Genomic DNA, 23,151 nt, shown 5'->3' with positions numbered 1-23,151 from the left:
GCAGGGGTGGGAAAGGTGTTACAGGACAGGAGGGAGGAAAAGGTGACAAGGGGATAGTCAAAGAGAGGCTTTAAACTGCCATCGTTTTTCTCACTTACCCTTCCTGTGCGAAACTTGGTTATCATGCCAGTTTGTCCCTACAGGCTCCTCAAAATCACCTCTTCCTTCCCATCACCAATTTACCACCTGACTTCTCAATGGGTCCCTGCTCTAGGGGTCTCCCCTCCAATCCATCTGCAGTTCCCACAACCTCAGGACTTCCTGCAAGAATGCAGTCTCCTTTATTGTTTAAGACATTTGCATTGGGCTTTCTGTTACTTGCAGATGAAGCCAGATATACCAAGCCCTGGGGTCTAACCCGAGTCAAGGTTCCAACTGCGGGTCCTCTCCTCCCCCAAACAGCCATGCTAAATCACCCAGCTTTTCCAACCTGCTGCTTGCTCGCTCCTCTAGGCCTCTGCGTGTGTTGGTCCATCTGCCTGGATTCTTCTTTCTCCTCTTCTCCATCCTCTAAATGCCACCCTCCAATTCTTCAGGATCCAATTTCTACTTTTTTAAGTGAGTATAAAAACTAAAGTTTGTCGTTGTTGACACCTTTCATGTGTCCCTCCCCCGTTCTCCTGGTTCATCTGTATTGTAATTCCTGCCATGTGACGCTATAAAAATTACTGCTTCCTCCCTCTGGATTGCTACCACAATCAGGGCAGCAACTGTGTCTATCTCTTCCTATTTCCCAGGATGCAACACCTAATCTAGTACACAGACATGCACAAGAGTTTGTTGAATGAATGAATATATGTCAGAGTGGGTTAGATTCTAAAATCTTCAAAGTGAAAATCTTCTGTGGTCAAAATTAACCTTAAAACATCTGCAAAATATTCATTAAGATATAATGTCCACGAGATATTCTATCAGCCCTGTATAGTAATTCTTATCCCCACCAGAATTTAAGAAGAACCGAGTTACACCAAAGAAAGGAATAAACAGAGAGGCTATGTGACGATGTCTCACATTCAAACCACCCATCTTTAAAGTAATCATCAATCAATGGTGGGCCTATGTAAGAAAGTGTTGGGAATGGATAGAGACCTCTGTAGTGACTCCCATTTGCCGAAGGAGTTTATTTCATTTTTGTTTTAATATTTTGCCTCTATACTCTTAACCCTCAGTGTAGCAGAAAAACGTCATCATCATCTTTTACCATCAGGGTCCAATGGATCCTTTCTATTTTTATGAATAAATCTATAGAAGTAAGACTAAAAGGATCGTTTTTTAAGACTTTATTAGAGACATCAGTAATAGCAAATTTTCACAGCATATTTTCCTGGTTTTGAATGCAGATAGGCCCAAAATGAGCAATGTCCTCTGAATGCAACTAACTGCTCACCAGCTGTCACGCATAAACCTGGGACAGAGCCATCTTACAAACACCAAGTCCAGATTTCAAGGAAATCTCTAATAAGTTCTAGCTCAGCATTACTTCTGGTTCTTCTTCTACTTGCGACCTAAAACGTGTTACCTTTGAAACCTTTGATAGTTCATAATTTTGTTCAGGAGAAGATGGTCATCTTCTTTTCTCTGTAATTGAAAAGCATTTTTATTTTTAAATTTATAAACACCAATTAGAATGTTTAGTCCAGTGATCTTTTTTCTTTCCTTTCCATACCACCTATTTGTTTTCAATCATCTTTGTACTCACCTTTAATCTGACTTCATCATTTGTCCCCTTCAAACTGTATCAAGTAAATTTCAATAAGCAAACATAAAAAGTAAAAAAAAATTGGCCCCCATTCTTTCAGGAAAAGAGGATGCTCCAAGTTTTTGAGGCAAAATATAGTGTGATGAAATCATTCCTGTCGAATGACTAACAGGATGAGAATATCATATTTTTTGTTATCCTTAGAAATATATTGTTTACTCATGAATCTTTAAATCTGAGGAAATTAATCTAGGTTATTATCATGTAGGACTCATAGTCTGGAACTTTGCTTATACAGTTCAGTCCGTTTCACCATTATCGAGTCTTCCATAGTGCTGTCTCTTTGCATTCATCTTCTGATTTGACTAATAATTGTACAACATTTCCCTCTGTCATTTTTCTTCTCTTTATAGTTTGTGCAGAAAAATGAAAAATATAGCTGTATTTACAACTATATTTAGTGAAAGCAAGAAGAAAAAGTCTACAAAGATGGTGTCCTCCATCTTCTTTTATACTTTCTCAAGAAATGATGTAATACTTTGGGCAATGTGATCAAAAACCTGAAGGATGATACAATAGTGATAATATGTTTCATTCTTGCACCATCCTTCTAGGTGATTCCATCATTCTCCCATTTTCTTAGTAGTGTTTTTTTTTTTTTTTTACCATAATTGGCAATAATTGATGAGTAATGACAAAATAATTTCTAGAGTGATACAAAGGGGGATGTTTAAAGCTATAAGAAAGTTAAGATCACTGAGATCCTATGATACATCATAAATTTATAAATTATTTCAACGGTCATATGGTAACTTCAAGACAGAATGAGTTTTATTCTATTTTTGTTAAAAACTAGATGTTATCTTTCTTTCATCTTCAGAAGACTTCTGAAAACAAACAAAAGTCATGAAATACCAATCCTTACAAATTTTTAGAACTTCTCAGGGAAAAAAAAAAAAAAAAAAAACCTTCAAAATCTAAAATTGGGTTCAATGGACCCTGATAACATACTGAAAGTTAAATCACATTAATAGATTTGGTCATTTCCTGAAGCTTTCAAAATCTGGCTCCCTAGAAAACTGCCTCACAAAAAGATTCTTCCTTCAGCCACTTGAAATCCAACCATTCCCCAACCAAAGTTAAAACCCACCCAAGGAGAGCTCTATCATACTATTCCAGTACCACAATGCCTGCCTCTCAACCCAACCAGCACTCTCCATGGAAGTCAGGCAGCTCCTTGCCTGGGATATGTTCTCCTGGAGTTTGTCTCAAGATACAAGGAAGCAAAAATTAAGACCCATGTAAAACAGAGAGGCCTTCTGGGGTACCATTCAGGCTTCAGAGAAAGGCATTAACAAAACTCAGACTACAGTCAGATGCCCAGTGTTTACTACTTTATGTTCCTTCCAGTAAATGGGTTTATTGTGAGGGATACAGTGTTCCTACTCTCTTGGGTTTTTTTTTAATTCTTTTTTTATCTTTGTATTTCCAGTCAATCCATGAATGGTTTGACTATTGATCTGTGACACAGAAGAAATGCCCAGTTCACAAAAGTATTGTGTTCCAACACTTCAAAAGTTGGTTGTCTTGGGAACCCAGAATATATTTTCTTCCAAGAAACAATATTATATATGATAGGTTTACAGGCCAGCACCACAAAATCCTTCTTAACTCATTGTGTTGTTGGGCACTGTACTTTTATGGTATAAATTAGTAGAATATAATTTGGTTGTAGTATTAAGAATAAACAAACCCAAATATTGAAGATATAATCTCCTTTATCCTGAATTATATTTAATGAAATAACCAGTTTAATGAAAAAAAGATAAGAGCAAAGATAGAGGCTTTTTTTTATTGGACAGGGTCTTGCTCTGTCACCCAGGCTGGAGTACAGTGGTGCAATCATAGCTCACTGCAGCCTCAACCTCCTGGGCTCAAGCCATTCTCCCAGAACCTCAGTCTCCCGAGCAGCTGGGATTACAAGCATATACCACATCCGGGTAATGTTTGTATTTTCTGTAGAGACGGGGTCTCGTCGTGTTGCCCAGGTTGGTCTCAAACTCCTGGGCTCAAGCGATCTACCCACCTCAGCCTCCCAAATGCTGGGAGATGGAGGTTTTTTAGGGAGAGACCTCTGCTTGCAAGATAATTTGGGAGGCCTAATAGCAGCAGTTTGTTATTTTTTTCTGTCTGGTTTCACCTTGATACCTTTTTTCATTTTCCTTCATACAAGTATGATGCACAGGAGCCAGGATTAGGGTAAATTTGAGGCTCACAAAGGAAAACAGCAAAGGACAGGGGAGCAAGAGGGAAAATAAGTTTGAAAGAGATCTCTTTGATGGGGGGATTAAAGCATGTTGTTGTGAGGAGATTGGCTAAATCTGCATTAATTGATTTGCTAAGAAAAGGAAAGGAAAGTAGGGAGAAGGCTGGAGACCAAATATTAGAGCCACAGGCCTTCCAGGCAGGCAAGGGTCATGACTGTATAGTCAGACAGTTCCCTCTCTGACCATAAGGTGGTGCCATCAGCCCAGACAGTCGGCCCCAAGGGGGCGGGGCGTGCAGTGGGCGGAGCTCCCCACGTGTAAGCCATGTTCTCCACTCAGGTTCCGGAACTCAGACAGCCTGGACCAGGCAGCACGTGTCAACTTGCACATCACTGACTCAGCACCCACGAACTGTGCCCATACGCTAAAGCCCCTTCGACTCACACTCGAGCAAGAACACGTCTGTCTTGCTCGGCATCGAGACGCACGTGAAGATTCCAACTAATTCCTTCCCACTCCTCTCCTCTTGCTCCACAATGGTAGCTCTGGGCCCCTGAGCATTTCCTAATTCCTAAAGAGAACCTAGTCTAAAGTGCCCTACAGTCTCATCCTTAAATACCGTCAGATCTTCCGTGAGGAGCGCAGATTTGTCACAAGGGGCCCCAGCCTTGACAACATGCCCTGGCCGACTTCCCCAGTTTGATGTCCCACTTTCACACCTAACTGGGCAACCCCTATTCCTGATACAAATCCCACCGGATCCTCTCCATGCATTTACCCCTGCTGGTCCTCCCACCTCCTATGCCCACTCTTTTCCTTGCCTCTACTTGTCACTATCCTCTCCCATCCTTCATGGTCTAACCCAAATACCCCCTCCCCCAAAACCTGCCACTCAGTGTTGACCACATGTAACTAGCAAAGTGGATTTAGACAGGAAAACGTGGGCTCCAGGTGTCAACCACAGAAAGCCCTGGATGACACAAGGTAGGTCACGTCTGCCCCTTCATGGCTGCCTGTGCGTTAAATTGAGGAGGAGGGCCCATCCAGACAGGTGCTGCTGAACCTCAGGGTGGCAGCAGCTGGTCCATCCAAGAGACCTCCCAGGTCTCAGTTCCCATCTAGGGAGGGCCCTAGGTCTGGAGGGACACCAAAGGCATGAGCGTGGTGTGTGGTGCGGTGTCTGTTCTCCAGTCATGTTAGCTATATAATAGTAATAATGATTAGTATTATGGTCTCCTGCCCCACCCTCATCAGCCACAGTCTGCCAAACTTGGCCCCAGTTGTAGAGCTAAAGGAATCAGCCAGAGAGAGGGGGAATCAATCACAACAAAGTCACCAGTCTGAGCCCCCATCCCACTTCTACCCCTGCAGCCTAGACTGGCAGTCCCAGCAAACTGCCTAGTGATTCTGCAAGGGAATCACTTGCAGATGGTGGGTCTGACTGAGATGGGCATTCTTATCTGGATGCTTTGGACTTGGCTAACTGGCCCAGAGATAAACCCTTAAGAACTAATGCCTGTGCTTACAACACCTCCAATTCTAGCTACTATGTGTTCTTTTGGTTCCAAAGGGGCAGTTGGCTCAGGTGGAAACCAGGAATGTCCCTTGTAAGGCAGAAGCAAACAGCCTCAGGACGAACTTTGAAACTATGTAGGTCCTCTGAGGGCAGCCCCAGGGGCCCCATGGTAGCAAAAGGTAGCGCCTAGCCAAAGGCTGGGCAAAGCAGGAGCAGGGAGAACTCCATCTGCCTGGCCATCGCTCCAGGTATCCTGGGAGGCCTCTGCCCAGTACACTCAGTGACTGCATCTGGCAAAGGAGGGCTTGCTCCTGCCCCCTGGAGCTCTCTCCTATTTTTGCTTCTCAAAAAAACAGGTGACCAGATGACTTCTTAATGTCAATATTGCTCATGTTCTCACCTACAAAAGAGGCCACATAGAAAGAAAGTCTACCCAGCTATACCCATAAGCAGGAGTGGGACCAAATGGCCACTTGTTCTCAGGAAATTCAGAGCCTTAAAGAGTTAGTTAGGAGAGGCCAGAATGCCACTGTGTTGTTTGTTTGCTTGCTTTGTTTTAAAGGATCTACAGGAGGTGGTTTTCCATAAACTAATAAAGGAAGCTAAGTTAACTACGCAAACAAAAGCAGCGTGGGCAATGTGAACTGGCCGTTTTAATGTATTTGTACCCGCACGTCCTTGCACAAAAGATCCGAAGTTGCGGGGAGTAATTGCTATTAGAATAGTGGGCATAGATGGTCAGCTTTTCCCCACCGCTGCAGGTTCGGACCTTCAAAGTGACCATTTATGGATGCTCCCTGGCGCTCCAGCCCAGGGGAAGCCCACTCTGAAGATGCCCTCCCCACCCCCTTCTCTCCTTCCTTCCGACTCAGGAGAGCTCGACACTCCGGACAGCTGCGGCCAGCGGTGGTCATCCTGGCACCCCGCTTCCGCCTTCCCCACGCCCGCGTGCAGCCGGGACACAGGAAAGGAAAGCTTTGGAAGTCAAGCGCCAGCCAAAAGATAACCTGCCCGACTGTCTCCGCACCCCCTCCCCCAGCCGTGTCACATGGCGGCCCCAACCAGGCGGGCAGTGCGCCCCGCCGCGGAGACCTAGGGCCGCGTCTCCTGGGCAGTGGGTGATGAAACTTCCCAGGCGCATTACCGCAGAGGGCGCGGGCGGGGCGCGGGGTGGGGGTGGGGGATGGAGAGCTGGTACCCGGGCTCACCTGTTCTCCTGGAGGAGGGTGGGGACGAGGGGAGGGGCGAGTGCGCGCCAACGCCGGGTGCGTGCCCGGGGGCGCTCGGTCGCGGCGGTCGTGCCCCCGCCCTCCCTCAGCCTTGAGAGCCCCCCGAGCTGCGCTGTGGGGTGACGGGACCGAGAGCAGTTCCTTTCCCAGGCCCCGGCGCGGGGGAGACGTGAGCGTGCACACGTACACACATAGCAGGGGAAGAGGCGCTCCAAGCGGCGCCCAACTTTCTCCTTCCCTCCGCGGGCCGGGGGAGAAAGTAACCCGGGCTATCCCCACCCGGCGGTTCTTGGGGAGGGGGCCAAACAAGAAAAGGGAGGAGATGGAGATAATTTCCCCGGATTTAGTTTTTTTGTCTTTGTTTTTGTTCTCACCACTTCCATCAGATGACTGGAGAGTAAAAGGGAACCCAGAGCGGGGTGGCGAGCAGCGCTTTGAGAAAATGCAGGAGTGTGTTTGGAGACGCGTAAAGTTGTCTTTCAAGCTCTGGCCTCCGGGCACGCGATGCTCTGTGGCGGGCTGACTCAGGGCTGCCTTGGGCCTCCCTGCCAGCCTCCTGGAAATGATGCAAGTCCCGACTGTCACCTGGATCCCTGCAGCCCAGCCTGGAATGCGTCTGGATCAGGGGAAGGACGAGAAACGACACTCCAAGTGTTGCACGGCCCACCAAAGCGGGAAGATAGGGCAGTTGCTCAGAGCAAATACTATATCTAGTACTTCTCCTCCTATCTTCAATCGTGGGGTTCTTTTTAATGCAAAGTGTCACAAAGCCAGGAATTCCCATGTGTGCTCAGTTGGCCCACAGCATCATTGTGCCCGGGAAACTGCTTCAATTTATTAAGTCCTCTGGGCTGAGAATCTCACTGAATTCCAAAAGGCGGAAAGAGGAAACTTTCCCAACCCGATGCGGGTGTGACGCGAGCCAGGGGCCCGAGGGACTCTGTCCCAGAGCAGACCGTCCCCCTTTAACAGCAACTGGAGCTTGGATTCGCGTTTATATTCTACAGTCCTTTCGACCATTGCCCTGGAGCACCCGCACACGCACGCATCTCCGGCCGCGCTCACACACACTCATACACACGCACGCAAACGCGTGGCCGCCGCCAGGTCGGCAACTTTGTCCGGCGCTCCCAGCGGAGCTCGGCTTCCTCCTGTAGTAGTTGAGCGCAGGCCCCGCCTCCCGGCCGTGTTGTCAAAAGGGCCGGGGTCTCGGATTGGTCCAGCCGCCGGGACAACACCTGCTCGACTCCTTCATTCAAGTGACACCAGAGCTTCCAGGGATATTTGAGGCACCATCTCTGCCATTGCCGGGCACTCGCGGCGCTGCTAACGGCCTGGTCACATGCTCTCCGGAGAGCTACGTGAGGGCGCTGGGTAACCTCTATCCGAGCCGCGGCCGCGAGGAGGAGGGAAAAGGCGAGCAAAGAGGAAGAGTGGGAGGAGGAGGGGAAGCGGCGAAGGAGGAAGAGGAGGAGGAGGAGGAGGGGAGCATAAAGGATTCAGGTCTCCTGGCGGGAGGTTAATACCAAGAGCCATGTGTGCCGAACGGCTGGGCCACTTCATGACCCTGGCTTTGGTGTTGGCCACCTTTGACCCGGCGCGAGGGACCGACGCCACCAACCCACCCGAGGGTCCCCAAGACAGGAGCTCCCAGCAGAAAGGCCGCCTGTCCCTGCAGAATACAGGTAAGTGCATGTGCCCCCGCAACCGGGAGCTACTGGGAGAGGACACCGTGCACCCACGCGGCGCGCCCCAGGCGTTTCGCCGGGAGCCAGGCGCCCACCCACGGCCACGCAAACTCTTAGGATGGCACGGGACGTGCAAAGGGAAGCGCGAGGCAAGGCGAGGTCCGCGCCGGGCTCCGAGCGCCCGGAATCTGCACGTGCTAGCAAGGGTGATGAAATGGCTGGGGCAGGACTTGTTGCTGTCCTCCCCAGGGTCGAGGGGAAATGAGGCAGCGTCTGACGCTGGCAGCGCCATCTCCCGCCCCCGAGTCCCGGGTCCGGTGCAAAGCGCGCTTCATCCCGGCCGGCACGCGGGAGGCACAGAGGGTCCCCGGAGCTGGGCTGCGCCCTGCACCCGGAGAACTTCTCTTCCCAGCCTGACGGCCTCAGTAAGAGTGCCGCGTCTTCCCCCTCCTCAAAAGATGCCCGACATCCCAGAACTTTGCCGGCGAGACAGATGGCACTGCGAACTTTCCCCCTGGGGGCACTGCTTTCGGAAGGGAGCGTGGGGGCGGCGCAAAGCGTACCTCCGCGGTGCTGCTGCCATCCCCAGCTCCTGGCCAAGTCAGCAAGCCAAGAAATGGTGACATGACCCGAACCGTGCGCCTCCTCTGCTCGACCGGCTCTTGGCTCACCAGCAAGCTACAAAGCAGAGCCAGGCGTGCAGGGCACGGGGCTGGCCCTTTTCCCAGCTCGGAAAGAGAAAGAAAATCTGCTTACAGCTCCTTCGCTCCACGACCCCTCCCCCGACTTTGGGGGGCCGTGTGAACGCGGCGGCGTGCGTGCGCTCACCGCAGGAGCAAGAATGCACGAGTGCCCATTAGGGACGCCCCAAGTGAGTGAATCGCGGCCCTGCGCGGTCCTGCCCCGGCGGCACGTGGGGTCTTACGGAGCCTGTCACCTCCACATGCTGGGGCCGGCACCCCCACTACCCCGAGACCCTCGCCCACCCTCCCCCTTCTCTGGCGCTTCCTCTGAGAACTGAACGTGATTCTCGGTGGTTGGGGACCCTCAACAATAAACGCCCCTCATTCTCTCGCTGGATTTAATCTGATGCGGATTATCTGCTCCGACCCCGCCCTTCTTCCAAAATATACTTTTCTGATGTAATTTTGTGGTTGGTTTAAATCAGAGACTTGGGTAGTGGGAAGGGAGGGAAGAGGTTTTGCACGCTGCAGCCTGACAGTTAACTTCCTCCGTCTGCCCTTTCCGAGAGAGGAATGGGGGCCACGTTCGGTGAAGAGCTGCAAGCTCCCTCCGGGGCAGAGGGAGCTCTAGGGGATTGGGTGAGATACCTCACCCCATCCCTAATTAAAAGGAGCCTGCAACCGCGGATAGTGGCGTTTCTGAAGGCTTGCCCCCATCTGACTCCACTCCTAAGCCTGCTAGCCAACCGCAGCTTCCCTAGCTGGTATTTTAATGCGAAGGGTTGGGAGGCACTGCCTTAATAGGAATTTTGTTTTGATTTTTAGGTGTTGAATCATAAAGCTGAATTGAAACTGCTTTTTAGATGCTGTCATTTGGGTGTCAGGAAGCAAATGGCTGTAATTTAATAGCAGCAACTTCTACAGATCAAGTAGAGAAGGGTACTTCATTGATGAAGTACAGTTCGACTCAAAATTTTATTTTTGTCTGTGGGTTTAAAAAGCTGAAATATATTTTGCTCTCAAACTAAGTATTGCCACAAATACTGTAATAAAATGGAAAGGACAAAAAGGAGGAATGCTCAGACCAGCCTTCTGGTTGTAATTTTTGTAATTTTCGGCTCTTTTCTACAAATATTTACAAATAGAGATATTTTTCATGAGTAGATTAAAGGAGGAAATTTTGTTTCCCAGGCTTTTTCGGTCTTGAAATAGTCATTACTAACTCTTTTTTCCTCCTTAAATTTTCCTTGAGTTGTTACTAACTTTTATTTCAAACGACCTCTCTGCATTGCCCAGCGTGGGTTAGAGTTTTGTATATATTTGTATGTGATTTTCCTTTTAGCGGAGATCCAGCACTGTTTGGTCAACGCTGGCGATGTGGGGTGTGGCGTGTTTGAATGTTTCGAGAACAATTCTTGTGAGATTCGGGGCTTACATGGGATTTGCATGACTTTTCTGCACAACGCTGGAAAATTTGATGCCCAGGTAAAAATCCATCCAGAGCATGAAGAATGTTTGGGGTGAGCGTACATGATTGAAATGTTCATTGGAAAGCCTTGTTAACCAACTTCCTTTGCTGTTCCTTGTGGTGTGTTTTAGTGCTTGCAAGCAACAGTCTAGGTATAAAACATTATTCCAGTGTCTCCCCTCTGCACTCATAAGCTGTGTCTACACAGGCAGGGTGGACTGGAGACCAATGTCTTAATAAATAATAAACACCTTGTGAGGGGACACGCTGTGTCTGGCCACCCAGAACTCAGTCTCCAAAGCCCATTGCATGAGAGGTAGGGGCAAGAACCCCCAGTTATACATTTCAGAAGCCATTTTCACCTACTAGGGAAATGAGACACAAAGTGTGTAGAAATCCGTCATGTGGTGTGTGTGCAGGCAACCCAAATAACTCAGGACCTCTGAAAGAGCAGACTTCTATTCCTCCTGAGTAGCAGATCCTTCTCTCCCAACCTGTCAGGTCAAAACCCTGATCGAGTCCTTCAATTCCACACTTTCCTTTTGCTCTGTATAATAAATATAGTCAGGGCCTGACCCACTTCGGTTATCCCAGGGCCCCAAGGGCAACGTGGAGTTGCTGCTCAGGGCAAGACAGGAACACAACAAGCCACCTATGGCTCCAGTGCCAACAACACAAATTCATTTTTAGATGGCGTGTGGCTTCAGACTCACCTTCTTCGTGTTCTCCCTGGCCACTTATATGCCCTGTTGAAATGCCCTGTTACTATATCTCAGAAACCTCTCTCCTGGTTCATTGGAGAGCAATGCCAACATTTGGAGGTGGCCATCAGTTTAGGTGAGATTTATGGATGTCACCAGTCCCCATCCATGACATACAGTAGTGAGCCTGACAAAGCAGTGCCTGGGAACAAGGAAGGGAGGTGATGACAGGGCAGGCAGCCTAAACTGCAGAGGATGTGCAGTGGCCAGAGGGGAAACTGAAACCAGGGAAGGAAAGAGGTAGAACTTTGAACTCCTTGAGGCTCCCTAATAAAGCATCACTCTGGATTAACGGGAATTAGGAAACGTAATAGGAAATCCGGAGGAAAGACGTGTATTTAAGGGCAATCCCACAGGATGTCAGGGAAGAATACCAAGAACAGATTGCCACAGCCCTCGCATAAATTCATCTTCCTCTTTTTTTCTCAACCAACAGGAATATGTTCTCAAGTTAGAGGCATCCCTTTCAAGTCGATGCTCAGCACATAACTGCTTAATAAACGGGCACACCCTGCCCTCCATTCCATTTGGCTCTGGCTAGAGAGTCAAAAGAGAGGGGGCCACGGGGAGGGTGCTCAGGCCACATGGTTTTTCAGAGATCCGATGCTATCTGTAGACATTTCTATGGCTGCTAAAGAGAGAACCAAAATAAATGTGCTGGCTGGCTTCCCATTTCCAACCTAAACCCATTTACTTTCTCAACTCAGTGACTTCCGGGTCTGTCTAAAAACAGAGGGGTGACCTCTCCGACGACAGCTCGTTTCTATAGTAATGTGGGGTGTGGGGATTCCTGGGTAGGCATCCCACAATGCCTCCGGGCCGCGGGAGGTTGATAAGGGAGCAGCACCGAGCTTGCCTCCAAACCCCCAACAGCTGTCTCCTTTCTAGGATAAGCACAATCAAACGGGGTTGCCAGGAAAGAGAACTGCAGGCCAGATGTATGCCTGGCTGCCTTCGCCACTCGGAGGCAGGGAGTGTGGGGGAGGGGCCGCCAGTGCGGCAGTTCAGACTCCAGATGCTGCCAGGCAGGGTGCCAGGCCGGCCTTTTAGAGGCAATAATCCGAACAGTTTAAAGGAGTAGAGTCATTTTCAAAAAGGAAAAGAACGCTCTTCCTGGTAGGGTAGGAGACAAGGGTATGGATTTGGGGCGTGGGAGGCACTGAGGCAGAAAGGGAGGCACAGTCAGCAGTCAATCTTGGTGTCGCCCCTGGAATCAATAGAGAAAGGAAAAGTGTGAGATTTGGACATGCAGGCACCTTCCACCTAGGGGAAACTGCTTGTGAGAACCGTGAAGGATTTATGGATTTGTGTCTGGCCAAATTCCGTTTGTGTTCCAGAAAAGTTGTCACCAAACAACCAGCACGGGGCTACCTGAGAGACACATAGCCACCGAAGCCCCCGTTGGAGGGAAACTCACAGAGTAGCTGGGGAGGAAGGAGGAAGATGTGTTATTAGTCTACAGAATGAACATCCCTTGTTGCCAAGTGCTGGGGGTGTCATGTCACTCTGGACATGCCTTCTGATGTGGCATTGCCTGTCACCTGGGAGGACCTCCATCTCTGGCGGGGCCTTGGGTTCTGATGTCAGGAATATCCTGTGTAAGCCCAAGAAGGGCTGAAATGTCCAAGCGTGTAATGAGGTCTCCTGCTTTCTGCCCCTCTCTCCCTTCTCCTGCCTGTGTGTTCTCAGGGCAAGTCATTCATCAAAGACGCCTTGAAATGTAAGGCCCATGCTCTGCGGCACAGGTTCGGCTGCATAAGCCGGAAGTGCCCGGCCATCAGGGAAATGGTGTTCCAGTTGCAGCGGGAATGCTACCTCAAGCACGACCTGTGCACGGCTGCCCAGGAGAACACCCGGGTGATAGTAGAGATGATCCATTTCAAGGACTTGCTGCTGCACGAGTGAGTACTGCCCCACAGAGGGCCTGGGGTGGAAGGGCCACCCACCAAGGACGGCAAGGTGTATGGGAGGAGAGCCGCGTTGCTTCTAGAGGTTGAATGCCTGTCAAATGGAGGTTTCCATTTACTTCAGAAAGCTACCCTGACTCTCCTAAAAGGCCCCTTTCCTGCTGGCTTTCAGGAAAAGAGAGAATTCCCTCATCAGTCTCAAAATCACAAGCAACAGAAATGGAAATCGTTTTACTAAGAATGAAATGTGTCGATTCAGAAATGCTCTTCATCTTCCCCTTAGCCAAGAACCCACTAGCTCTCAGAATATTCTGAGTAGCTGTAGAGGTGTCCTTACTGACAGCAGATTGCTAATAACATTGGTTGAATATTTACCAAGTGCCAGGCACTGGGCTAAGAGCTCCTTGTGAATTTTTCACTTGATCCTCACAACAGCCCTTGTCACCTCCATTTGACAAATGAGAAAACTGAGACTCACTAAGGCAAAGCTCACACAGCTAGTGACAGGCAAAGCCAGGCTTGGGACCTGACTCCAGTCTGCTGAGCAGTCTGGCTCCAGAACCTATACTCTCAAATGCCGAAAACAGAGCTATTAGATGCTTTTCCTGCCTCCTTAAGTTTCCTTTCCCTTAGAAGGTTGAGTTCACCTTCTCTAATACATTAGTGCCCTCTCAGAAAAATGCAAAACAAATGCCAAAAACTTTAATCAGCTAAACGCTTTTATGCCAAAACAAGGAAATGTGAACTTACTTATTCCAATACTTGAAATTCAATGATAAAATCAGGATGCATCATTCCTTACAAAATATTTCCGCTATAGGATCCTAAATTTTGCAGCATGGTAAAGCACGTTGGTACACAATTGTTCCTAACATGAGGCAGGGCCAGGAGCCCCTAAAGATGAATTTTTTTGTTAATATTGACAATGGCTCTTTCCTCAGAGACACAGGGCAGAAAGAAAGCCACTAGCCAAGCAGTTTCGTACAAGTCATTACCAGTTTGATGGCACTGTTGGTCTCTCCATGGTGACTCATTGAGCCAAATCAGTATAATTTTATGAACTCTTGATCCTCAGTTTGTGCCACAACCTTCTTCCAGTTATGTCCCTACCACACCAACACCACTCAGATGACAGAGAACAGCAACCACCTCCTGTCTCTTTCCACTTGGTTGTAAGGTCATAGGCATCTTGCAACACCCTTGGTACAGTGTTAGAATCATACAATTCATGGCAAAACACTGCAGGAAGCTCTTGCCAAAAGCAAATTAATATTGTATTTTCCTTGAATTAGGCTAATGCCTTACAAAATATTTTTTATCCTTCAAATATTTGTAAGGGAACAGTAGCAGCCACAGCATCATCAACAACGATAGCTGTCTTTTTTTTTTTTTTTTTTAATGTGCTAGGCCCTTGGCCAGGGCCTTTACATGGGTTATCTCATTTATCTTCCCCAAAAATGCTACAAGATAGAAATTACTATGCCCAAGAGGAGGAAAGTGAAGCTAAGACATTAGAGAACTCGCACTGAGGTTTGATTCCTGCTTTTAAGCTTCGGAATTGCTGATATACATGACTCTAGCCAGTCGTCAGGAACAGTCTTGAAACTCGCTCCCAGCCTATAGTCTCCCTGCTAGACCTGAAAGGTCTCACAGCTCCCCACATGTGGTGGGCTTCTTGTCCTTTTATCAAATATATCCCCATTACACAAGGAGAACACTCTAAAATTCCCTTCCTTCAGGTGCCTCTGGAAGAGACAAATGCCCCATGGCTAGGAAATGCCATGAGCTTCACTCACCTCCAGCCCTGTCCCCCATTAGAGAGAGTTTGCTGGCCTCAGGAATGGGTGGGTGATGGGGCCCATTCCTAGTTTATAAGGCTATAATGCATACCTGGAGCACAGGAAGACTATCTTTCTTGGAGAAAAGTATTCTTTGGGAAAACTGAAGGTTGGAAGTCCCGCCCCCTCCCCTTAATTCAGTAGAAGGTAAAGCCTTCTTCTAGTGTCTCCTTCTTGGGAATGTGGCCCTCGGGGCCATGGTCTCCTCACACCATTCAGAATGAGCCTATGACCCCCTACCCCAGCCTGCTCTGGAAATGCAGGCAGCCCATATAAGAAGCCTGGTCACATGCTGTTCCTCTTACTTCCCCCTAAGTCATCTCTAGGCAGGGGTCTCCACTAACTCCAGCTTCCCAAAAGCCCCCATTACCTTTCCTTCTGAAGCCATGATGTGGCAGTGCATCGACTTATACTTCTAGCTGAACTGCCTGCTTCTTAGTTTTGTTTTTTTTTTCAAGCATCTTAACTGATTTAAGTATCTTATCAGTCCCCAAATATCAAGAAGGTCATTTCCGAATGTGTGGTATTGGTCAAAAAAATAAAAAAAGAGAACTGAATTTGCTTTTCACTTTAGAGATGAGGAAATCACAGTCACCCCAGAATCTGCACCACCCCATTCTTCAACCCAACCCCCATCCACACCAGAACACTCACCCCCAATTAATGCTGCTCTTTTTAAGCTCTTCCTCTCTGCTCCCCTCACCCCTTCCTGCCCGCCCCACTTTCTGCATAGCATCTGTCTCCCCCTAGCTGCAGCCGGCCTGGCTTGACCCCCACTCCCCGTGTTGCTGGGTGCTGGCAGGCTCCAGGCACATCCCCCTCCAAGTATTTTTTAAAATCCTTTAGCTTTGCTGACACCCAGTTGAACGAGCTGGACTTTGTCATTAGACACGGGCTGAGCTTGCAGCCTGAGAAGGCACCATGCCAGCTCGGAACACGGCTTAGATTAACTTGGTTCGGCACACACACCCCTCCCCGCAGTTCACAGCTTCCTCCTGGAGAGAAAGAGGGCCAAGGGCAGAGGAGAGCATGGGCTCATCCAGGCTTCTCGGATCCAGATCCACCTTGGGCTTCTGGGGGCTCATCTGGCAGACAGAACACCCTGGCAGAGAAGGCGAAAGAGAGACAGTCTGTATATCCCCAAGACAGCCCTCCCCTTAATCTGGGGCAAGAAGCTTGAAGACAGCATCCAGTTAGTATCTCAAAAAGACAGACACTCACCCCTGCAGTGTGCTCATCTAGCCCTGGTGCCGTGGCAGGCACAGTCAGGTGCTAAAATCCCGTTGCTGCTTTAGCAGACACACTCAGTGAACTTGAACTCCGGAGGCAGCTTCTAGTTTTCAAAAAATAGAAGAAAACAAGCACTCGTGGAGCATTTCCCTCATATTGCCTCCTGCATGCCCACCTCAGGGCAGTCCGAGGAGACAGCGTTAGGTTGTCTTGCGTTGTCAGGGGCCTGCTTTGAGGGTTTACAGCCCTTTGCCCAGCGACCATGCACAGACTTGCTGACTCCAAAGTCATCAAACTGGCCCTAAACAGCAGCTTGATCTCTATCAGCCAGAGCATTCCTCCTCTCTGCTCTGCTCTCAGCCAAGCCCTGGGCCCTGAAGCCCAGAAGTTTCCAAAAGCCACCTTCTCCCTGCTCTTCTCAGTTTTTACATCCATGAGATGAGGACAGTTCACTCAATTCCAACTTGAGGACTAATTAATAAAAATGCAGTAAACTACTTCACACATCTCAAAATACCGTCTGCTCTTTCCACATAGCAACAGCTGCCAGCTTGCAAAGAAAAGGCTCCATGGGCTGTAACGCAGCCTCTCTGGTGGCCCAGACTTAGGGAGGACAAACCAGGTTGCTCCTTATTGTGAATGACCTCACATTCCAGGGTGACTTCCCTGCTCAAGGTGATGGCCCACAGCTGCAATGCTTATGGTCAGATAAGTCAGAAACTTTGCCAGCGAGGACTGCCCAGGAATGCTGGTTAGCCATGTGAAACATTCTATACCCGCCTTGGGGGGTTTTAAAGGCCAGTGAGAAGTTAAAATAAAAGCTCAGTGAGTGACCCATGAGAGCCCATTGCTGGGGACACTCCTTATCAGATGGACCCGTAAATATAAAAAGCAGATGCTCCTGCCTTCTGCACACCTTGTCCACCCCCTGGGGTAAATTCTTCCAGCCCAAGGCAACCAGAATGGCCTGAGCAACTGGCTCTGCCCTCCAGAACTAGGCGAGTTCGTTGCACAGCGAGCTGTCTCTCAATCCAAACACAGGGTCCCCTGACCGCCAGCCTTCAACTCCAATCTAAGGAAGCCCAGACTGAAAGAATAAAGATGCGTAAATGGCCACAGCTACTCCCCAGCCTCTGCTACTGAGAGAGGGAGTCACTGCATGCACGGGCAATGACGTCCCAGGCAGGCGGTCTTCCTCCCTCCCACTTCAGCTCTTCCATACTCCTCCAGATGCAGAAGAAATGCATCCGATAACTTCAAAAACACCCTTCTTCATCTTGAGCCTAAACCCGGGGCAAATGCAAACATGGGGATAATGGTTTCTTGGCAGCTTCTCACAGAGGGCACATGGCCCTAAACCTTCATGGTTTCCTCTTCCCTACCAAAAAGAATCTTCTGTTTGGGAGTCTATGTAAGGCCCCGCACCATTTGCCTAATTATGATTCCACTGGACCCCAGAGCCATCTCCACTCTAGCTGAAACTCACCTAGTTCTGGGTGCCTTTAGGCACCCAGAACTCTCCTGCCATTATTCCCACAGCCGCCCAGATTTCTCACCTTCCCCAGAGGGTCTTCCTTTTAGGGTCCTAAGCGCTCATCCTAAGAGCCATAAGCTCTTACCCTATGCACCTGTGAGCCTGGGACACAATGGCCACCCAATAAGTGTTGGTTGAGGCCAGTACTCCATAGACTACGAGAAAAGGCTTGAAGTCATTTGAGAGAGACCTTCCACTGGCCAAGCACTGGCCATGCCTCCTTCCCAGCATTGCCCCTACCCTCTGTGGTCCATTTGGGACTTGCTCCATTCCCAGCCTCTCTCTCTCTCTCTCTCTCTCTCTCTGCTTTCAATCTTTAGACCCTACGTGGACCTCGTGAACTTGCTGCTGACCTGTGGGGAGGAGGTGAAGGAGGCCATCACCCACAGTGTGCAGGTTCAGTGTGAGCAGAACTGGGGAAGCCTGTGCTCCATCTTGAGCTTCTGCACCTCAGCCATCCAGAGGCCTCCCACAGCGGCCCCTGAGCGCCAGCCCCAGGTGGACAGAGCCAAGCTCTCCAGGGCCCACCACGGGGAAGCAGGACATCACCTGCCAGAACCCAGCAGTAGGGAGACTGGCCGAGGTGCCAAGGGTGAGCGAGGTAGCAAAAGCCACCCAAACGCCCATGCCCGGGGCAGAGTCGGGGGCCTTGGGGCTCAGGGACCTTCCGGAAGCAGCGAGTGGGAGGATGAACAGTCTGAGTATTCCGATATCCGGAGGTGAAATGAAAGGCCAGGCCGCGAAATCTTTCCTCCACACCGTCCATTTTCTTATCTATGGACATTCCAAAACATTTACCATTAGAGAGGGGGGATGTCACACACAGGATTCTGTGGGGACTGTGGACTTCATCGAGGTGTGTGTTCGCGGAACGGACAGGTGAGATGGAGACCCCTGGGGCCGTGGGGTCTCGGGGGTGCCTGGTGAACTCTGCACTTACACGTACTCAAGGGAGCGCGCCCGCGTTATCCTTGTACCTTTGTCTTCTTTCCATCTGTGGAGCCAGTGGGTGTCGGCCGCTCTTTTGTGGGGGAGGTGAACCAGGGAGGGGCAGGGTAAGGCAGGGCCCCCGGAGCTGGGCCACACAGTGGGTGCTGGGCCCCGCCCCGAAGCTTCTGGTGCAGCAGCGTCTGGTGCTGTCTCCACGGAAGTCAGGGCGGCTGGATTCCAGGACAGGAGTGAATGTAAAAATAAATATCGCTTAGAATGCAGGAGAAGGGTGGAGAGGAGGCAGGGGCCGAGGGGGTGCTTGGTGCCAAACTGAAATTCAGTTTCTTGTGTGGGACCTTGAGGTTCAGAGCTCTTGGCGGGGGTGGGGGGAGGAGTGTCATTTCTATGTGTAATTTCTGAGCCATTGTTCTGTCTGGGCTGGGGGGGACACTGTCCAAGGGAGTGGCCCCTATAAGTTTATATTTTAACCACTGCTTCAAATCTCGATTTCACTTTTTTATTTATCCAGTTATATCTACATATCTGTCGTCTAAATAAATGGCTTTCAAACAAAGCAACTGGGTCATTAAAACCAGCTCAAAGGGGTTTAAAAAAAAAAAAAAACAGCCCATCCTTTGAGGCTGATTTTTGTTTGTTTGTTTGTTAAGTTCTATTTTAAAAGCTATCAGACAGCGACATAGCCATACATCTGACTGCCTGACTTGCACTCCTGCCCACTTGGGGGAAACCTTCCACCCAGAGGAAAATGCACACATGGGGAGTACAGTTGACAAATTTCCCTTAGGGTTTTGTTATCTCACCTTGACCCTCAGCCAAGATTGGTAAAGCTGCGTCCTGGCGATTCCAGGAGGCCCAGCTGGAAACCTGGCTTCTCCATGTGAGAGGATGGGAAAGGAAAGAAGAGAATGAAGACTACTTAGTAATTCCTATCAGGAAATGCTGACCTTTTACATAAAATCGAGGAGACTGCTGAAAATCTCTAAGGAACAGGATTTTCCAGATCCTAATTGGAAATTTAGCAACAAGGAGAGGAGTCCAAGGGGACAAATAAAGGCAGAGAGAAGAGACAGAAATAAAAATACGAGGAAAGGAGAGTGAGGATTTTCATTTAAAGTCTCCACAGTGAGTTTCTTGGGTTATTTAAAACATCACCTAAATAGGCCTTTTCTTCCTAATAGGCCATCAAATTAAAGCCTATCCTTTCTCAAGCAGGAGCTGGTATTGTAGGGAGTGGCCTGGTATTCTGGGCTGGGCTCTTCTGGAGCAGGGGTCGGCAAACATTGTCTGCAAAGGGCCAGATAGTGAATCCAGTACTTTCAGTTTGGCGAGCCATGAGGTCTCTGTCGAAACTACTCAACTCTGCCATCCTAGCACAAAAGCAGCCACAGACAACACACAAACGAGAGGGCTTGGCTCCCTTCCAGGAAGATTTATTTAACGGCCCCCAGCTGAATTTCACTCACAGGACACAGTTTACTGATCTCTGTTCTAGTGAGTGGGCCAAAAAGCACATGCATCCTTATCTGTCAACTCCTCAGCTCTTCCTCAAGGCAACCTGAAGCCAGACACCAAGAAACTAAGTGTATCTGCTCTAAAATGACTTGTTCCTGGGGAATGCCTTCAACCAAAATGCAGCTAGTATTTCTATGACCCAAATCCAATCCCAGTCTTTCTTGATCCATGCTGGGGTGGGGGAGAATCATTGGTTGGGGGAGGGGAGGAAACCCCACCTCCAACCCCCGCCACCGGGCCCCCCAGCACCCAGCAAGATCTGGGCCTGCAGAGAACAGAAGAGCTGGTGCACTTAATCCAGCTCTGCCCTTGGGGGGAGGAGGACCTGTGTGTCAGGCTCTGCCATGGGAACGAGTGTAAACCGTGGCCGTCTCCTGCAGTGAGCCACCACGGCAGGCACGTTGACTGTTTTACTGACATCACTCAAAAGCTAAAGCAATAACATTCTCCCGCGTTGCTGAGTCAGCTGTTCATTTGTCCGCCAGCTCCTGGACTGGATGTGTGAAAGGCATCACTTTTCCATTTTCCTCCGTGTAAATGTTTTATGTGTTCACCTACTGATGTCCCATTTGTTGCTTCTATTGTAAATATTTGTCATTTGTATTTATTATCTCTGTGTTTTCCCCCAAGGCATAAGATTGCTTACTGTGTTCATTTGAGCCCATTTACTGATCTCTGTTGTATGTTTTTCACGCCACTGGTTTGTTTTCTTCTCAGAAGTCAGGTAGATAGCATTTCAATCCCGTCCCTAATGTTACTGGAAGCATCCAATAGTATTTATTGCTCAGGGTCTTCTGCTCCACACTGAGGAAGGTCCAAATTTCTGTAAGCATTGATTGAGACATTTGCACAATCTAAAATGTGGGCAAAGTAGTCACTAAAAATACACCCTCTACTTGGGCTTTATACTGCATACAAATTTACTCACGACCCTTCCTTTGAGGAAGGATGTGGATCTCCAAATAAAGATTTAGTGTTTATTTTGAGCTCTGCATCTTAACAAGATGATCTGAACACCTCTCCTTTATATCAATAAATAGCCCTGTTATTCTGAAATGAGAGGACCAAGTATAGTAAAATGCTGACATCTAAAACTAAATAAATAGAAAACACCAGGCCAGAACTATAGTCAGACACACACAAAGGGAGAAATTTAAACTTGAACCAAGTAAAAGGCTTCACGGAAATAGCATGGAAAAACAATGCTTCCAGTGGCCACTTCCTAAGGAGGAACAACCCCGTCTGATCTCAGAATTGGCACCACGTGAGCTTGCTAAGTCATAATATCTGTTTCTGTTACGGATTTAGGCAACAGGACCTGTACATTGTCGCATTGCATTATTTTTCTTCAAGCATTAATAAAAGTTTTAAATAAATGGCCTCCACGTGAGTAGCATCATTGTCTGAGAGGGTCATTGATGTCCAATGCTTGGGGGCACAGCTGTGAGCAAGTGGACTTGTATGTCAAGAGAATTCTATGCTTCTGTGGATGTTCAGCCTACAAGGAGAGAAGCCAGATGAAGAGGTCCACCCTGGGCTTCTCCTCCATCAGAGGGACTCTGTCCAAGCCTCTGCCTGAGTCACTCAGACAAGGAGGAGAATAAATTTCACACAGTCGGCCTGGAAGTACCACCTCCACACCCCATTAGGGAGGTCCTCAAGGCTCACTCTGGTCTCACCTTTGAGTCTGCCCTGTGGCCTGGCCACCCCTTCTCTGAGACTGAGCCTGCAGCAGGCACCACCAGTTTAACAGCTGAGTGGCCTGGCACACACAGAAGCCCACTGCCTCTTCCCCAGCTCTTGCTCACAACAACAGAACAGAGCTAGAGCCCCTGGTTTACGCAATATGTGCCGCTGTTGGTGTACCTACTACATGCCAGGCACCACAGTAGGCATTTTGCATGTGTTATGTCATCCTCATTACGTCCCACAAATAATAGGCATCATCATCCTCATTCTACAGGTGAAGAAACTGAGGTACAGCCTTGTCCCAAACTGTGTGGCTAGTGAGTGGGGTGGGGTCTGACCTCAAACTCAGATCAGGACTCCTATGCCCACACACCTTCCCCGACTTGAGGCCTAGAATCTCCACTTTAAGTTTATTTTTAAGTTAAACCCATCAGTGTTATTCCTATTTTACACGAGGCTTGGGGAAAGAATAATTATACTCTTATATTTATAGTTCCAGGCCTCCAAGGAGTTCTGCTTCAAAACGGAAAGAAAAGTTAATGCTCTCACCTTTGCTCTCAGCAAAGACTCAAATTTTGGTTCTGATAAGGGAAGCAGGAGAATCATGGAACCTCCTCATTTTTCTTTGCATGTGGATAATTTTTTATAAGGTTCTTATCGTGCACCACTGGCAAAGCATTTAGGGAGCATCTGGCTTTCCTGAAACATGCAGCTGGAGCTTTCCTCACTAAACTCACCCCATCACCTTTCTGAGAAGCCAGGCTCCTCCAAACTCTTCACCAACATCATCACCCTCATCAGGACAGTTGCAGGTTCCTGGGGACCCCTCGTGTGCTCTATGCTTTGCCTGGTGCTTTAGGGATATTATTTCTGAAACCCATTTTAAAGATAAAGAAACTGAGGCTTCATGACATTTAATATGCCTGGAGCCAGTCACAAAACTAGTGAGCTTGAGTCAGCATGCAAATGCACCCCTCCGCCTTGTCTTCTTGCACCCCAAGTGTGAACACATGGGTTAAATGCACCCAAATGAGTCCAGAAATGCAGCTGCCTCCCTCTAAACCCCGGGGTTGTTCCAATCCAACTGTTCTGGAACTATTAGGCTGTGGGAGGAAGAAGTCAGAGAGCTTCCAAATATGCTGGGATTTAAACAGAGTTTCCAAAGGAAGCTGGATCTAT

The 23,151-nt window shown here is 48.7% G+C and overlaps 1 protein-coding gene across 1 annotated transcript; it reads left to right on the top strand.

The window, feature by feature from the left end:
* The first annotated feature begins 6,847 nt into the window (after nucleotides 1–6,847).
* Nucleotides 6,848–21,663, top strand: STC2 (stanniocalcin 2). The gene is made up of 4 exons (XM_030927776.1): nucleotides 6,848–8,396; nucleotides 10,425–10,567; nucleotides 13,001–13,212; nucleotides 18,141–21,663. Exons 1-4 carry the CDS (start codon nucleotides 8,246–8,248, stop codon nucleotides 18,541–18,543), a joined length of 909 nt encoding a protein of 302 aa, XP_030783636.1. The 5' UTR covers nucleotides 6,848–8,245; the 3' UTR covers nucleotides 18,544–21,663.
* Nucleotides 21,664–23,151: the final 1,488 nt, after the last annotated feature.

Source organism: Rhinopithecus roxellana, chromosome 3 (assembly GCF_007565055.1).
Source record: "Rhinopithecus roxellana isolate Shanxi Qingling chromosome 3, ASM756505v1, whole genome shotgun sequence".
Classification (NCBI taxonomy): domain Eukaryota; kingdom Metazoa; phylum Chordata; class Mammalia; order Primates; family Cercopithecidae; genus Rhinopithecus; species Rhinopithecus roxellana.
This window is presented reverse-complemented; position numbering and strand designations above follow the sequence as displayed.

Bases quoted from the DNA above. Each gene is read 5' to 3' on its own strand.
- STC2 (XM_030927776.1), top strand. From the start codon at position 8,246: ATGTGTGCCGAACGGCTGGGCCACTTCATGACCCTGGCTTTGGTGTTG. The intron at 8,397-10,424 runs GTAAGTGCATGT...TTTTCCTTTTAG, and splicing joins CCTGTCCCTGCAGAATACAG to CGGAGATCCAGCACTGTTTG. The intron at 10,568-13,000 runs GTAAAAATCCAT...GTGTGTTCTCAG, and splicing joins CTGGAAAATTTGATGCCCAG to GGCAAGTCATTCATCAAAGA.